We start from the raw sequence: 17,824 nt of genomic DNA on the forward strand, positions 1-17,824 counted from the left end.
GCTCTGAGCAGTGACAGATTTTTCTAAGACTCTAAAAATGCCAAGAAGCTCTTAGAAATACGCTTATTAGTTAGTGTTGTGTGGATTCTGTTCTGGTGTTTTGTTTTAAAGTTAGATTTGTGTGTGTGTGTGTGGGGGGGGGTTCCCACCTCTTGTTGTGTCAATAAGAAGGGAACTGTTTTATAATGTGACGGTGAAGCCCAGCAGTATTCTAGAGCTGGGCCCCCCTGCGCTCAATTAACCTTCGAATTTCACCTCTCATCACTGCAGTGTGGCAAGGCGCTCCCTGGCCTTTCAAAGCAGGAAGATTGCTGTGGAACTGTGGGTACCTCCTGGGGCTTTAACAAATGCCAGAAATGCCCCAAGAAGCCGGGTAAGTGACGTTTCATTATTCCTTTGAAGGTTAATGTAGCATATCAGTTTCCTTACGGTAACTGTTTCAATGGTGAGACAGCCTTCGACTTTCAAAGAACTCTTAGAGAATTCTAGAACATAGTGCTGCAATTTGCATTTCCAGAAACCTTCCTGCATGTCCATGAAAGCTTCCCTGTCAGTTCTGTGTTGTAATAAGCAAGTATCTGTTGCCTTCACCAGTTTGATTACTTATTTTTATAAAAGCGTTTTAAGAGGCCAGTAAGCTAAACAAGGTTCTTTTTCCTCAGGCGAAGAGAAAAGAAGCTGTCTTTAAAAATCATAAATGTTTCAAAAACCAACAAAAAGTTAGTGAAGCTGCTGTTCCTCAGGTTAAATTCCTTAAATGAAATTTTTATTAGTAGCCCTAACAGAAGTTTGTTATACTGTAAGTGTTCAAATTTCACTGAAAAAAGACTGATACGGAGAAATGATTGGTTGCTGATCTGGAAAAGACATTCTGTAGTCTCTCAAACACAGTACTTTCCTCTTCTCAGTCACCACATTTTTTTTTTTCCAAAAATGTTTTTACTTATTTTTGAGAGACAGAGCATGAGTGGGGGAGGGGCAGTGAGAGGGGGAGACACAGGATCTGAAGCAGGCTCTACGCTCTCAGCTGTCAGCACAGAGCCCGATGCAGGGCCCGAACTCACAAACCATGAGATCATGACCTGAGCCTAAGTCAGATGCTCAACCCACTGAGCCACCCAGGTGCCCCTTTTAGTCACCATTTTTATACCATCATGGCTCTCCGTGATATGAATCTATACTATAAATCGTAGTTTTTAGAACCTATTGATTTGAATAAATCCAGATTTATGTCCCTCTGTTACTTTTTTCCCAATTATGCCAGAATTTTTAGTTTTTGAATGTAGCCTTAACTCTGGCTAGCTGATTTCTAATAGAGGATTTTTTTTTTTGAAAGACAGAAGTAACTTGACTTTTTTAATGTACTTAACTCATCATATTTTCCCCAAGAAAGCAAGTGATAGTTTTCCTTCGTTATCTTCCTTTGCCTTCTGTAATGGAAGATTTTTATAGAAGGTTTTTGCACTTCATGTTGCAAGGAATTTCTCGTTTGCTTCAATTGGGTAATTTTTATTTACTCTTTTTAAGTTGATTTGATATCCTCATCTGCCTTTCACACCTATGTTCAGTTTAGAATCTGTCATCTTGGAATCACTGCTCTACATGTCTGACTTATGTACTATATGTTCTATGATCATTACAGTTGATTGCAAATAATTGTCCCATTTGCCTCAAGTCAAATAATTGGACTTCCTTGTCTCTCAAACTTACCTGTTCTCTAAATCTTTTGATCCCTAAACTTTTGTGTATTTCATCGATACTGCTTCTTCTGTTTTCTTTTGGATGACTAACTTGTGAAAACACCTGCTGAAGTTTCCAGTAACTAATGAATTCTTCATTTAGGGAAAGAATCACATAAATGAAGACCTTCATTGCTAAGACTGTCCCTTGTAGACTTTGTATGCTGATTTTGTAATCATTGGTAATGTGGATTTCCAGTAAGTGGATTGAGTGTGATAGTCCATCTTCACTGAAAGATCCATGTGTCTAAAATTCTTCTGGCAACGTGACCAAAGGGATATCCCAGAGAGATTTGGTATGATTTAAAGAGCATGGAGTTTGGAGCTAGGTAGACCTGAGTTTAATTCCCAAGCTTGAGTCATTTGCTATTGCTTCTTATGAAACAAGGGTCTATATCTAAAATGTTGAAAAAAGACTTTTTTTTAGATGTTTACTTTTGAGAGAGAGAGAGAGAGAGAGAGAGAGAGAGAGACAGAAAACAAGAACGCAAGCAGGGGAGGAGCAGACAGAGATTGAGAGAAAGAGACAGGAGACAGAATCCCAGCACGCTCCACACTGTCAGCACAGAGCCTGATGCAGGCTCAAACTCACTATGGTGAGCTCATGACCTAAGCTGAAATCAAGAGTCAGATGGTTAACTGAAAAAGCCACCCAGGTGCCCCAACGTTTAAATTTTTTTTTTTTTTTTTTTTTTGGTGGCCTTTCCTCATGTACTGTGTTAAGTTTGTCTATAGGGATATTGTGAAGGGGGTGGTGCGTTTCCTACCTCTAGATCTAAGGACTGCAGAAAGAGAATTCCAGTTCTTACAGCTTCATTCTGGGGCCAAGTTGATGTTCTCTCATACTTGTTCTATCTTCTCTCTTATCTTATGCCTTTTTCTTCTCTCTCCTCTCTGTGTCTTTTGCTTAACTGCTTCTCTTTCCTCCATTTTCCCAACCACAAAATTGCAAGATAGGGGCAGAAGTGAGGGGTACAGAGATTCCTACATTCTTGTTGTTTTTTTAATCCCTAACTTGTGCTCCTGACCTTGTGTCTTTTTTACTTACAATTATGTTATCTGAGCATCAGTTCCCTGTTTTAAATGGTTTTGTTAACTCTCTATTTTAGTGTTAGTAATAATTTAAGCCAAATGTGAAAGTACAAAGTTACTATCACTTCTTACTAAATGCCGATGAAAATAAATTCATAGGTTGGCTCATGTAATGTATAAAATTGAAGAGATTGATTTCATTTCAGGAAGGGCAATGTGGATTATGACTGAAGTGAACCATTAACATCTTGACATTTACTTTGTTGATGCTGTCCTAGGTGACACTCCCAAGAAACACACTCAGGGTCACATTCTTCCTGTGTCATTTAAAAACTTTCCTTTCCTTGGTTGGTACTGCTCTCTAAATCATATTCATTTTGGAAGGGAGCAGACTTTCTTTGGCTTTATATGTTATGGTTTTGTGTTCCATGCCTTCCCCCCACCCCTTTTTTCCCCTTAAAATAGTTCAAACTTCAGTTTTCAGACGGCTTTTATTTAATGTTTGAAGTTTTTGTTTAGCCACATACAGAAAGACTTTTTCGTTGTTGATCAGTTTTTACTGCAAAAACTTAATTTTAAATCTGTAAACGATTTCATTAAATACCTTGAATCTTTTAAAATGTACCTAGCATGAACAAGTCATTTGTCCTTTAAAAGTTTTTAGAAGAAAATGAACATTGAATCCTAAGCTGAGGGAGACCTGAGGAGATCATCTGGTCTGGCTCTCTTCCTTGAGGGTGATGACTGTGGAAATTTCTAAAACAAGATATCATCTCTTTTGCCTTTGAACAGTTCACAGGCAGACATCCCAGAAGCTCTGTAGGCAGGGTCTTCATGCTGTGGGACAAGACTAGCTCTGTGGCTAGTCCCCACATGCCAATTTCTGCCTCCCTGTAACTCACTATTCCAAGACTCCTTACTGTAACCTTCTTCCAGCTTTTAGCAAGATCGGAAGAGATGAAACATATGGCAAAGAAAGGAAATGAAGGAGGAGAGAGGAACACCACTTATACATATTCTCCCTGTTCCATTAGTGTTGAGACTAAAGAGCATGTGTTAGGGGCAAAATAATTTTTATTTTCTAAAAGAAAACTTTCTTTTTATTTTGAATTTTCCCTCTTTACTCCTAGTTCAGGTCTTTGTAGTGGTCTAACCATCCATCCTGTTTTGATTATTGGCCTTTATCTGTTGTTCATGATCTTAATGAAAGAATACCTTATGGCAGGAAATAATGGCATTTGTCATCTTGTGAGTGGTTTTTGTCAGGCACTGCGGTAGGAATTTGCATAAATCATCTCTAAAATCCACAACCCTGACCTGCTCAATAGATGGGAATAGTCCCATTGTACAGAATCACCATGTGAAACCCAGAAAGCTTGTCTCTTGAAGTCGCAGAGCTATTGACAGCCAGAGCAACGATTTGAATTTAGGTCCGCTGGGTCCCTGAACTTATGCTGTATCCATTGTGCCCGGAAATCTCTTTGGCCTCACTTAAGAGCATCAGTTTCAGTGACGAGGGTTTTGTTGATAATTTGGTAATTGCAACATTGTATTGCTGGTGAAATTTCTGGGCGATGAACCATACCACTGATCACAGAGGCCTTTCTCATCTCCTACCTTCCTCTCATCATCTCCTGTTCTTCTCAGTTCATAGTAAGAAGAATCACTCATTACCAAGATATGTGAGGCAGTATTTAGGCGAGCATATTATTTATTGTCAAAACTGGGACACTTTTGCGAGTGGAGTACTGTTACAAATGAACTTGGTGAGAACAGCTGGCGTAAGCCAGGACTGTCGCAAGCAGACCAGGATGTATGTTTACCCTACTTATAAGAAAATTCAAATGCCTGAAGCAAATCACCAGGGAGGAATAGATTCTTTGTAATATAAATGATCACTAAGTGAAAGAACATATTAAACCTTCTTATGATTCTTACGATTAACATTATCAAGGTTTGCTGACAACTACTTAGGACTGTATATATTGCAAAATAAATGGTATGCTCATAAACAAGGATAATGTAAAAGAAAATGATATACATTGAATTGGGTATCTTAGAAATGAATAAAACAGACCTCCGATGACTTTAGTGGCTTAGGCTATAACCATAGGCTGTTTAGAACTGTAAGAATTTAAGCATGTAACAAAGAATTCTTTCTTCTCACAGTGTATCATGGATATAACCAAATGATGGAATGTCTGCAAGGTTATAAGCGGGTCAACAACACCTTTTGTCAAGGTAAGTTTAACTGAGTTCATTGGTGTGGACTTCAGTGTTTTGGCTCTTCAGGAATCTTAAGTTATTTGACTACATTTTGCTCATTAACCCCCATGTGAGAAAGTCATAACAGTGAACTGCCTTCTATTCACTCAGTTTAGCTATAAGGAAGCAAAGAGCTTTAGCATATGGTTGCTAGAATTACTAACATTTAAACTTCATGGAACTCCCCCCCACCCATATTAATTTGTGATGAAATCCCCAGGAGACTGAATTACATTACGGAGCACCCTATGGTCTCTCCCCGTCCATGTGTGGGTACATGTGTGTGCATATGAGTACATACATGCACCTAGCAGTCCGCCTTCCTTGCTGACCCAAGATTCGGTAGTAGAGTTCCTTTATTTCCCTCTCATCAGAATATTGGTGGCCACCTCAAGGTATTTAAGTATTAAATATCAGGGTGCATACACATTTCCTAGGCAATAGGTAAAGCTCTGTAGCTAAATGTGAAATGTCCTGAGTGCTTTTGCTCAGTTTATTTTGCACCATATAGCAGCTTTGAACAAGGAAGGGGAACCTCAGAGATCACTTAGCCCAGTGTCTGTATTTTACAAATGGGGACATTCAAGCGCAGACTGGTGAAGTGACTTTCCTGAGGCTAAGTAGAGCTGGGGTTGTAGCTCAGGTTTATGAGCACCTAGATTAGTACCCATGTATGATAGCACATTTTGTTTCATTTACTTTGTGGATTGTCCAGCTAATGCTCCTAATTTCCCCTCACATGTCTGGATGAAGGTGTTATTAGTAACTTGGAAATGTGTGTATGTTGAAATAGAGAAAGAGCCTCCATTAATGAACCAAAATCCACAGCAAGAACACAGCACGTGTTTTCTGACTTGTCTGGGGCTTTGTATCCTTGACCAGTATGTGTTTATAGGACAGGGTAAGGTCATGTTACAAAATCTAGATTGATTCCTATTAAAATGGGTCATGTCATTGGACTGTCGTAATTACTTGAGAATTTTCTCAGATTGTTCCATATTGCATCTGTCTAACTTTTATGATCTATAGAGCTCTAGCAAGCAAAGAATTTTCTTTTGAAATGAACATAGGTGTACCATATGTTTAAAAAAGTTTTACCTTAAAAACGATAAGTCCTCCTGAAAGAAAGTCAAGAAAGTTAGATTTAGCTGCTCAAGGAGAGATCACCCAAGACACTGTGTAAGAAACATCTGCAAATTATAGTAACATGGGAGTCATGGATTAGTCAGTATTATGTAGGAATCAGTAGTATATAAGATATCCTTAAGAGATTGTATTAAATGGATAGAAGATTGAATGAAATGGATTGAGGAATGAATATGTTGAATGAATAGCTGGCTGAATGTATATTCTCCAGCATAAATGAAGTGATAGCATCACAGATTTGGTTAAAATCTATATGACAAGCCCTAGATCATTTTTAGAATGCATTAGTAGAAGCAGAATGAGCAGGGAATTGGAAGTAATAATCTTGCCCTCTGCTAGTCACACTGAATTTGGGGTTTGGGTGTTTGGTGTGCATTGTCTTTTGGCTAATAAAGTCAACAAAGGCCCTTGTGAAGGGCCTGGAAACCTGAGGGGTTTAGCCCAGAACTGCAGAGCCAGATGTGGGGCTCCAACTCAAGAACTGTGAGATCATGACCTGAGCCAAAACCAAGAGTTGGACCCTTGACCGACTGAGCTACCAGGCACTCCAAAATAAGTCTTGATGAGTGGCTTCAAAACCAGCCAACAATTGAATGGAGTTAAAGGGAGGCATACTTACAACTTACAATAAGCAAACTTTTTCTGTGGAGTGGCGTTCCCCAACACTGTACTGAAATGCTTTTGGAAGAACTGAGCTTCCTGCACATGGGCATAATTCCGTAGACCCTTAATAACAATTGGCCCGGGGATGCTTGAGGGAATTTCTGTCCTGCGCAGTCCATGAGTTTGGGTGACTTTATGAGTACATTCCAGGTGTCTGATGGCTATCGTTACTCTCTTGCCTGGGATAGAGGCTGTGGATGAGAAGAAAGGAATGACAGCTCTGTCAGTACACATTTTGGTGCCTCGATAGGAAGTTTTCTGAAGTGTGCCCTGTGATGAGTTATGTCTGTCTCCTCTCAGACGGAGGAGGATCCTTGTGTATCCTTCCCTGTTGTAAACCTGTGTAACTAATTATTAGAGATGCTCTAGAATGTCAGGTGCTCCTAATTTCCTAATGTCAAATGATGAAAAATGTGTATGTTTTTGTGGGGTAGGAAGGGGTGGGGTGGAATTTAGACATTATTAATCCCAATTAAAACCAAGACACAGAGTAAGTAACTCTACCAAGATTGTACAGATAATAAGAGGCTCAGCCAGGATTAAACTCCCAAACCACCTCTGTTTCTGTGTGCAACGTGGCCTCCTTTACTGATTTTATATGTATCTAAAGTATAATGAATGTAGATACTAGCTCTTTAGAACTACCTGTGCTGTTAGAACAGAAGATAGCTATCTGTTGTGAGTAGTAATAGAAGCAAAAGCAATCAATATTAATTTGGTTTAGTGTAGTAAGAAGGGATGATTATCCAGTATATTCCTTCTAGCTGGTCCCAGGTTGTAACAGTATAAAAATACCGTGGTGGAAGTAGCAGTAAACATTTGCTACTTATCACTTGATCTGTCATTTAGCAAAAGAGAATGAAGACACCTTTAAATAATTGTTTGATTTTTGTTGTTATTTTTAAATTCACCTCTTCTGGTGTGGCTGGTACAGAGTGACCTTTTGCAAGTTTTGTTCATACTGAGCGCATCCAATGGTCCCGCCTCATTCTTTGCACTGACAGTCAGTAACCCCAAGTCCTGGCTTATGTCGTCCGTCTGAGGAGGGTATTTGCAAAACCATGTTAGACTTTCTGGCAGGGACTCTGGAGTGAAGTATCACAGAAAATTCTATTTCATGGTGCCTCAAAAAGGCACCGCTCAATTACACTACAGAGAAGATTGACTCATAAAATAATATGATTTCATTCATCATCATCTGTTAAAATTACTTTTGAGAGAAGGGCTTAATTTCACTCCCTTTGTGACACTATTGGTCAGTAAAATGAAATAGAACTTTCTCACATTACATATGTACACTCCTTTTTCCGAGAGCCTTGAAGCTTTTGATTTTTTTTATCCTAGAGTTTTTCAAAAGGAGCCTATTAACCACTAATTACTTGTGCATTCCACATTGTTCTTAGTTTAATGCCTTCTCAGTTTACAAAGCATATTTAAAATTAAAGTGATTAATAACTAGAACTACATTATTGCCTTCACCTAGGCGAACTAATGTCCTGAAACAATGTTTAGTAATGTGGGCTCAGTAACAAAGAACCAACTGTGCACAAGTTAATTTGAGGAGCTTTCAAATAATTGCCCTCCAAGTTGCGTTTTTTTCTCCTCTCTAGCAGTGCTGCGATTATCTTTTCAAAGGAATGATTTATTACATATACACACATGGAGCTCTCAACCCTGCCCTCACTACCCTTAACATTATGGAATTGTTATAATTTGCTTCATTTATCATAACAAACAATACAAGCATATTTCCTGGTAGATCTAGAGCAACATTTGTCATTTGATTATTATGCTAAGGTTTGTTGGAGAGCTAGAATTAAATGGAATAATACCTCATGAATATGGTAATAGGAACGCCTGCTTGCATACTCCTGGACTCTGGAGCTCACTCCTTCCCTGCCTTTTGAGTATTCTCACTTGGCCATAACTTTGTCATGAGATAAATGAGGTCTCAAAAATTAGGCTTAAATCCAATAAAATACAATTTGGTTTTGAAATTACTTGGGGACCAGTCGATTTAGTGAAGTGTTTGGTTAAGAGCGAATACCTCTTTGGGTACATGGAAATCACTTATTTAATGAGCTATAGGTATAATATAAACCTAGTATTATTTCGTACATTTTGTTTTGGCATGTGCTGAGGCGCTGCGGGCAAAGTCAAAATATGTAAGTGAGAGACGTCTGTCCTTTACAATCCAGTGTATGTATATTCCTTTTTCATAGATAATCTCAAACATTAAGAAATATTCAGTGATCCACAGACATTAATTGGCAGGGCCCTCTTGAGCTACAGACTGAGTTCAGATCTGATGAATAAGGCGTCCCTCTGGACCTTGGACTCAGTGTAATTAAGTCAGTTGGAAATCAGCAGGACATAATTTGCTTTGTTCTCTCTTCCAGCTAGCTAAATTTTAGCTGACTCCAGATGAGCCTGTTACAGCAGCTATGAAAAAGCTGTCCACATAACTTTTGGCATCATTGTTTTTACACCAGTGTTTCTGCTTTCATAAAATAGATTTTACAGAACAGATCAATTAGGGCATCATTGTATCCGTTAGCATGGACAGCCCCAAGTGTGGGATTCCTTTAAGATGGTGCCCCGAAGTGCATTTGAAACCAGAGTTTCTTTGGAACATAGACACGATAATGGACTTTTTTTTTTTTTTCTGGGGCATATCTCTGTGATTAAATGAAACACACAATCTTAATACTCCACATCAGTAAGCCATACTCGGGGGATTTTGGGGGTTACGAAGAGCTTGGCTGGGCAATAGCTTCTATTTCAGACATCTTAATGATTACCAAAAATTGTGACTGCGTTATGGTAAGGCTATAGAAGAAGGCTGGTCTTTGAGTACTTTGGTAAAACTAGAAGGTGCAGGTGAGACACTCAAGAAAACGCACTTGGTTGTAGAAAATGTGGCCTGTGGCATACTGCTGGGTAACAGAATAAGAGCCATCATTTTATAGTTATTTTCAAAAGTATAGTTAACGGAAATAGACAAGTTTTTTTTCCCCCTACAGTTAAGAGTTAAATGAATTTACTGGCATCTTACCAGGTTTTGCATTCAGCATCGTACTTGTATCCTGTGCTTGGTTTGTGAGTTCATGGTTTGTTTTTTTCCATTTTTTTCCCTTTTTTTTTTTGAGGTAGGTATGCCAGATAAAATACAGGATCGCCAGTTAAATTTGAATCTCAGATAAATACCAAATAATTTTGTTGGAACATATATACTAAAAAGTACTTGTTTATCGAAAGTCCAAATTGAATTGTGTGTCCTGTATTTTTATTTGCCAGTCTGTATTTTAAGATTGCATTCTTTGACAGTTCTTTAAATGAGGGTCCCTGAGAAGTATCCACTTTATATGTCTGAAAATATCTTTGTTTGGAGCTCATTCTGTGAGACTGGTCAGGTGTACAATTCCAGGTGGTTTTCTAGCCATACATTTGACTGCTTATGCTAAAGTCTTTTGACTTTTTTTGATACTTTCTTCTTTTGTAGGCAATCTCTCCTTCTCTCTTTAGATCTTTGAATTTTTTATTTTCTGTAGTTTTATCATGATGTGTCAGTATTTGCAGTAATTTTCATTTTGCTCAGTAGACAGAGTGCATTGCCCACCTGAGCAGTCATGTCTCTCTTCAAATTTGAAAAATGATCAGCTATTATCACCTCAAATATTGTTTTTCTACCATGCTTTTCAGCTGAAACTCTTATTGACTAGTGTTGGAGACCTCTTTAATTTTCATGTCTCTGAGCAAGTCTTTTGTGCTTGTATCCTTTAGTCTTTTTAGTTGCATTTTCAGTGAATACCTCAGTTCCATCTTCCAGTTTTTTCATTCTTATTAAGCCCATCTGGACTCTGTCCCATCTGTTATACTTTTAATTTTAAGATTATTTTCCATTTCTGATGTTTCTACTAATGTTTCATCGCTACCTGTTCTTGTTTCTTTTCTTTTAAATGTATTCATTCATTTAACTTTCTAAGCACGCTGAAAAGTTTCGCGAGATTTCAGTTGCTGAGAAAGAATGCTTCTGCACAGGTGCTTTCAGATTCTTACCTTCAGTTGCTCAATTCCTGCTGTACCTGTTTCCTTCTGGACTGTGGACCCAGAAATTCAGTGGCTCCACCCACTACCGTGTATTTCTGTGCCATTTCAGGTTTACTAAGATGTTTGTCTTTGGGTTTTTTTTTTTAATCTTCTTTTACAGTTTGTCTGTAGTTGCTAAGAGTTTGGAACCTGGGAGAATGCCAGAGCACGAATTTACTGTGTTCCATTTCTTTAACATGTATCCGTATCTCAATTGAGCTTTTTAAAATTCAAGATACCAATATTGGAATGTGGTGTTTAATGTATATAGATTATAAATTTTCTTTGAGGATGATGAAAAAGCTTTGGGAAAACAAAGCTTCAAATTATATAATTAACTGTTATCCATAGGTAGTCTTTTTCCCCTTTTGTAATTAAGCAGCCCATCTGCATCTATATATTCACCATCTGCCATTCATTAACTCATTTGTTTTATAGATGTTTGATGATGATTTAAGTGAGGATACTCTGCAAAATATTAGAATATAATAAGACTCAATTCCTGCCCTCATGAAGATCTTGTTCTTCCTTACATTTCAGACATCAAGGTGGCATGTAGTAAAGTGCTTAAGGAATGAACCAAACACTGCAATTTGAGAGGAGAGAAAGGAGATAGCATTTAAAAAACTATTCTTTACAACAAACACATTGTCTTTGTTATTTGTAAGACAATTCATACATATTGTTTAAAACTTAGAAAGTAGAGAAATGTATAAAAAATAGAAATTACCTGGGGTACCTGAATGGCTCAGTTGGTCAGGCTCTGTCCTGACAGCTCAGAGCCCGGAGCCTGTTTTGGATTTTGTCTGCCTTTCTCTGCCCCTCCCCTATTCATCCTCTGGTTAAAAAAAAGAAAGAAATTACCTTTATCTCCTTCAAAAATTGATGCATTTTGCTATAGTTCCTGCTATATATATGCATATATTTTAATATCATATTTCATGGATAAGTGTGAATGAAAACTGTTTTTATTTAATAGATATGCTTTCTGATGTTACTAAGTCTTCTGAAAATTATTTTAATGCCTACCTAGTATCCTAGTTAATGGATATAAGAGAATTCATTTAACCATTTTAAAGTGCTATTTTCAGATTAGTTTCTATTTTTTTCTTAATACATATACTGTCATCCGTGTACTTGAACATAATGCTTCAGTGAATCCTGGGTTCTATTTACAAGAGAAATGACTAGTTCCAAGCTGTGATTTATCCTGTGCACATGACTTTTGGAGAGGATATGCATTTCCTTTCCACAGCAGAGAGTCCACTGACTGTGAATCCCTCCTCTCCTGCTTCCTTTCTGTATAAATTTGAAAACACACAAAGGGCAGTGAAATAGTATCTTTTTCTTCACATAGCCTCTGTACATTTCTATTTAGGCTCTCCCCCAGGTACTTTATATTGAATATGGCTATGAGCAAGATTATAATTTAATATTTATTATTTTATTGGAACTAACTCTTGTTGGTTTTAATAATTTCTTCTGAGTTTTCTGTGTAGGAATAATTTCACCTTCAAATAATTGCAGTTTGGGAAAGATGATGTTGGAGTGAGGAAAGTTACCGAGACTGGAAAAAATTAAGACATGGGCATGGCATGGGAGAGAGTGTGCCATGCTGTGCCTGCTGAATCCCACAGGTGTAGGTGAAGCTGGATGAGTTAATCATTAAGTATGGCTGGGGGGGGGCGGGGAAGGAGAGGGGTGGCAGGCTGAATGCAAAATTTGATATAGTGGCTAGGGACTATAAGCTTCTTTTAAGTTTATATTTAAATAGATGGAGCATTGATATATTTTCTTATGTATATCATGCCATTGACATTTCTGGTTTCTTGCAAAGGTTGTGGTGAAAATTTGCATGGAGTGAAAATAAATGTCTTTAGCTTAGTAGTGAGTGTTTTGTACTCTTCCTCTCTTGTATCCTCACTCCCCTCCCTCAGGGTCCCCCCCCACCCCCCACCCTGTTCAGAGCTGCCTTCCTGCAGTGACTGGAACATGGTACGAGGGAGATAATGACAAGGTACAGACATAAAGATGTTTGTAGTGACCGTGATCCTGACAGCAGATGACTTCATGGTCTGTGATCCTAAGTTCTCTGGCCCTCAGGCCCAGTTTAATAACCTAAGTTACATAACCTAAGTTTTTCTTTTCGTTCACTTTAGTTCTTACCCAACTTTGTGGAACTTGTAAGATCAGCTGCTGCTCCATTTCTTACTACTGTTGATTTTATTAACGCGAGGCTTTTCTCCTTATGATATTACACAAGAAAAAACTTGATAGTTTTCTTTTTTTCTCATAGAATAGACCTCCTTTCTGGTCATCATTGCTAACATATTTTTATCTGCCCATTTATATACTTTGATAAGTATTTGGTGGAGCCATTGTGTCGGATGCTTGTGTCATAATTGAACAACCCTGGGAGATAAATAGTGTTACTTTTTTTTTTTTTTAACTGGTAATGAAACTGAGTCTTAAGGCTCAAAGAAATTAAGCTATGGAAGGTCACGTAGCTGGAGAGAGGTATGATTTACCTCTGCAGCCTGGGTGCTCCTCCTCGTGCACCTAACATTTATTTAGCAGCATACAATTTATGAAAGTACTTTTAACGTGTCTTCTCATCTCCTTAGTTCTTGACAGTGACCACATCTACTTGTTGCAGGTGGGAAGACCGTGACATAAAGCCTTGCTCAGCAAATGGCAGAGCTGAGAAGGACAGTGAATAGTCACTGACAACTTTCACATTCTATGTTTAGCTCTTAAGCTCTATTGGTTTGAAATTGGTTTAGAAATCATAGAGTTGTCCAAACTTTATCGTCTATTTTTATAGCAAGTTGCCTTGTTGTAAATGTATCTGTTTGTGTAAAGGGTTTTTTTAATCACATTATTTATCACATCCTCGGTTTAATTTTTTTAAGCATTTATTTATTTTTGAGAGAGAGAAAAAGAACACGAGTGGGGGAGGGGTGCAGAGAGAGGGAGAACAGAATCTATTTTACTTTTAAATAGTTTATTGTCAAGTTGGTTTCCATATAACACCCAGTGCTCATCCAGACAAGTGCCCTCCTCCATGCCCATCTCCCCCCTTCCCCTCTCTCCCACCCCCATCAGCCCTCAGTTTGTTCTCAGCATTCAAGAGCCTCTCTCAGCTGTCAGCACAGAGCTCGACCATGTGGGTCTAGAACCCACAAGGGAGATCATGACTTGAGCTGAATTCAGATGCTTAACCAACTGAGCCACCCCGGCGCCCTGTACCTCTTCAGTTTCAGCCTGAAGTCTTTAATAAGCAGAATATTTATGCTTCTAAATGCTTTTGTTTTTATTTGTATGCTTCTGTTTTGCATTTATGCTTCTGTACTGTTGTTTCAGCTATAGTTTTCTTTAGATTCTGAGGCATTCCTTTTCTGGGATGTCTCTTCTTTCCCCTATCAGCTAACAATTTAAGAAAACAATCCTGTGTTTCTCACACTTGTAGGTGCATCTGGGCAGTTCTGCTGACCCAGGCCAGGTGCGGATGATGTCAGCCAGGCTCAGTCTTGCATCCCTGATCTGCTGCTGGGTGCGGGGGGCTGGGCGGCCCAGGAGGGTCTCAGCTAGGGCAAGTCATCTGTCTTCCGCACAGTCTCTCATCTTCTGGGTGACCAATGTGGGCTGTGCGGGGGCTGGTGGCGGGGTTCCAGGGACAGTGAAAGCACACAAAGCTTTTCAGGGGTAGGCTTGGAATCGACACACTGTCACTTCAGCTGTGTCCTAGTGGCTTCAAGTTTGAAGTCAGAAAGGCAGCCCACATTCAGAGGGGGGATACAGCGAGAGGAATGGAAAGATGGAGAATTGGGGTCATTTTGAAAATCAGTCTTTAACACCCTGATGGATTACCCTGACTCAGCAAGTCGAAGTGCGTTTTTCCGGGGAAAAAAGGAAATGAAGATTTCTTATGTGTTAATGTGAGGTCACTTTATATTTGCACATAAAGCCATATTGACAAAGTATTGATGGAAGAAAAATTCTGGTGATTATATTGGAAACTGTATTGTTACATATACATATATATTTTTTAAATTTTTAATGTTTTTTATTAGAAAAAAGATTTTTAATGCTTTATTTCTGAGAGAGAGAAAGAGAGAGAGAGAGACTGAGAGAGAGAGACAGAGAGAGACAGCACATGCAGGCGAGGGTCACAGAGAGGGGGAGACACAGAATCTGAAGCAGGCTCCAGGCTCTGAGCTAGCTGTCAGCACAGAGCCTGATGCGGGGCTCGAACCCACAAACCATGAGATCATGACCTGAGCCGAAGTCAGATGCTTAACCAACTCAGCCACCCAGCCACCCCTTTATGTTTTTTATTTTATTTTTGAGAGACAGAGCATGAGCGGAGAGGGGCAGAGAGAGAGGGAAACACAGGATCGGAAGCAGGCTCCAGGGTCTGAGCTCTCAGCAAAGAGCCCCACTTGGGGCCCCACTCAAATTCACGAATCTGTGACATCATGACCTGAGCTGAAGTCAGTGCTCAACTGACTGAGCCACCCGTGTGTGTGTGTGTGTGTGTGTGTGTGTACACACACACACACATATATATATTTTTAATTTTTGTTAATGTTTATTTTAGAGAGAGAGAGAGAGACAGAGCACAAGTGGGGGAGGGGCAAAGAGAGGGAGACACAGAATCCAAAGCAGGCTCCAGGCTCTGAGCTGTCAGCACAGAGCCCAACATGGGGCCTGAATTCAGGAATCGTGAGATCATGACCTGAGCCAAGTCAGACATTCAACAAACTGAGCCACCCAGGCACCCCAGTGTTCATTATATTTCTAACTAAATTTAGTTTGTAAACTTTGTATCTGTATATAGCCTACGTGTAGAACAATATTCTTTCTTCCAGAATAATCGCTAGCCTTACTCTTACAAGAATAGAAGAGTTTTGGTTTTTTATGAACTTTCAAATGATCCAGTATGTGTTTTTTTGTGTGTGTGTGTGTGTCTGGCTGCTTTCACTCAACAGTGTGTGGCCAGCACCACTTCCTAATACTCAAAATTCTGGCTAGTGAAATGATAATATCCATTGATGCTTTCATTTAAAATCTTGAAAATACTTTTTTCCCTACCTTCAACATGTTCTTCTCAGATGTCTCTGTCTACATAGTATTCCCTGCAGTTAGCATGTCTCTGAAGTTGCTTTCAGTTCCACTATCAGGAGGGAATTGATTGTTGTGATGTTTATTTCTTAGTGTGAAGAAATGGGATATAGGTATATGAGAATAATGTGGCTACACGTGAAATTTAGAATCCGTTGTTCTTGCTATATATTTGGGAAGTTATAGTAGAAAATCAGTAGGTAGAAGTTAAGGCTAGAGTCCACCAGACCTGATAAATCAGTTCTTCAAAACACTCATAAATTTTTAAAATTTGTTTGTTTTTTTCTTTTGAGAGAGAAAAAGACAGTGTGAGAGTTTATGTGCACATGCACACGTGGGAGAGGGAGAGGGAGAGAGAATCTTAAGCAGGTTCCACGCCCAGTGCAGAGCCTGATGTGGAGTATGAGATCATGACCTAGGCCAAAATCAAGAATCTGATGCTTAACTGACCGAGCCACCCCACCCAGGTCCCCCTAAAATTCTTTTGATTTAGCCTGCAAGAAATTCATCACAACTCTCTGCTATATTTGGTGATTTTATTCCAGAAATTGTAGGGTACTTAATGTGATTCTGAATCAAGTTTTAAACGATAGTCACTGGCTAAGAGGGAATTGATAGATGTGTTACTGACTTGAGCGGGTTATTTTACTGTCCTGGGCATTTTCCTGGAACTCCTGCCACAGTTTGTATTTTAAACAGGCACAGGATTTTCAGGAAGAATTTAAGACGTTTTGGTCTGGACCTGAGCATCATATTTCCGCATTTAAAAATCAGTTTGGGACCCATTCCTCTCCATTTGAAAATCTTTCTTTAATGTGTCTTCTAACTGTGCTTATATCACTGGGATAGGATTCAAAAAGGAAATGTCTGTTTATTTTATTCAGTTTTCTTCAGGAAAGACAGTGGTGAAGTGAGTCATTAGCACATTGTATTTTCCAATAGCTCTTTGACCTTACTCTCTGGGGCTATAAAATCAATGGGAAGATGCCTGTTGCATCACAAGTGATGAGGAAAGCCCATGATGGATTCATGTTACTGTGAATGTTTCAAGGAGAAATTAATGTAGTGTCTGTGGACTAGAGTCAGAAATCCAAGACCCACAGAGCTTTGTGTGTGTGATTAGCATCTTGCATGTGTAGCACACATGTATCAAGAAATAAATACAAGCTGTGCTCTGGGCTCTGATAATTCTTTTATCATGTTACCCTGAAGACAGAAGAATTGGAAGGAAGCGAGTTGCCTTCACAGTGGTTTACCTCCTCTCCATGAGTCTAGTGATCAAATAAATCTATCTTGTGCTAGATTATCATTTACAAAGCAGGAGATGCTTACAGGTCAGGAGGGGAGGGTATGGTAGCCGTGAGGCCTAGGTTGAAACAGACTAGCCTCAGAGAGCAACGTTTCACAAACTGTGCTTCACAGATCGTCAGTCTAGAGGGATATTAATAGATGGGGTGTGCAGAAGGGCTCCGTGGCCGAAGGTGTAGAAACCACCAAGTTAAAGAAAACCCAGAGTTTTTGCCAAAGGACTACTTGGGGTTTGTAATGTGCTTGTGTATGTAGAATGCAGTGTTTCTCAAACATCTTTGGCCACAGGACCCTTTTATAAGCTCATAAAGCTTGTTTTACATAACATACTTTGGGTAAAATTGCTCTAGAACATTGACCTTCACAAACTTTTTTTTTTTTTTTTTTTTTTGTTCACTTATCTCCTAAAATAATTTGGAAAAAGTTACATGGTCACACATTTTTAAGCTGACATCTAC

The 17,824-nt window shown here is 39.0% G+C and overlaps 1 protein-coding gene across 8 annotated transcripts in view; it reads left to right on the top strand.

Annotated features, from left to right (window-relative positions):
* Positions 1-17,824, top strand: part of LTBP1 (latent transforming growth factor beta binding protein 1) — a 399,760-nt gene that overhangs the window by 232,018 nt on the left and 149,918 nt on the right. For all 8 annotated transcript variants that reach the window (XM_039250305.1, XM_039250307.1, XM_039250308.1 and 5 more), the window contains 2 exons: positions 271-373; positions 4,941-5,012. In XM_039250305.1, coding sequence (XP_039106236.1) covers positions 271-373; positions 4,941-5,012 — 175 coding nt within the window. The remainder of the gene's footprint in view (positions 1-270; positions 374-4,940; positions 5,013-17,824) is intronic.

This window comes from Hyaena hyaena, unplaced genomic scaffold, assembly GCF_003009895.1.
Source record: "Hyaena hyaena isolate Hyena2069 unplaced genomic scaffold, ASM300989v1 scaffold_362, whole genome shotgun sequence".
Lineage (NCBI taxonomy): Eukaryota > Metazoa > Chordata > Mammalia > Carnivora > Hyaenidae > Hyaena > Hyaena hyaena.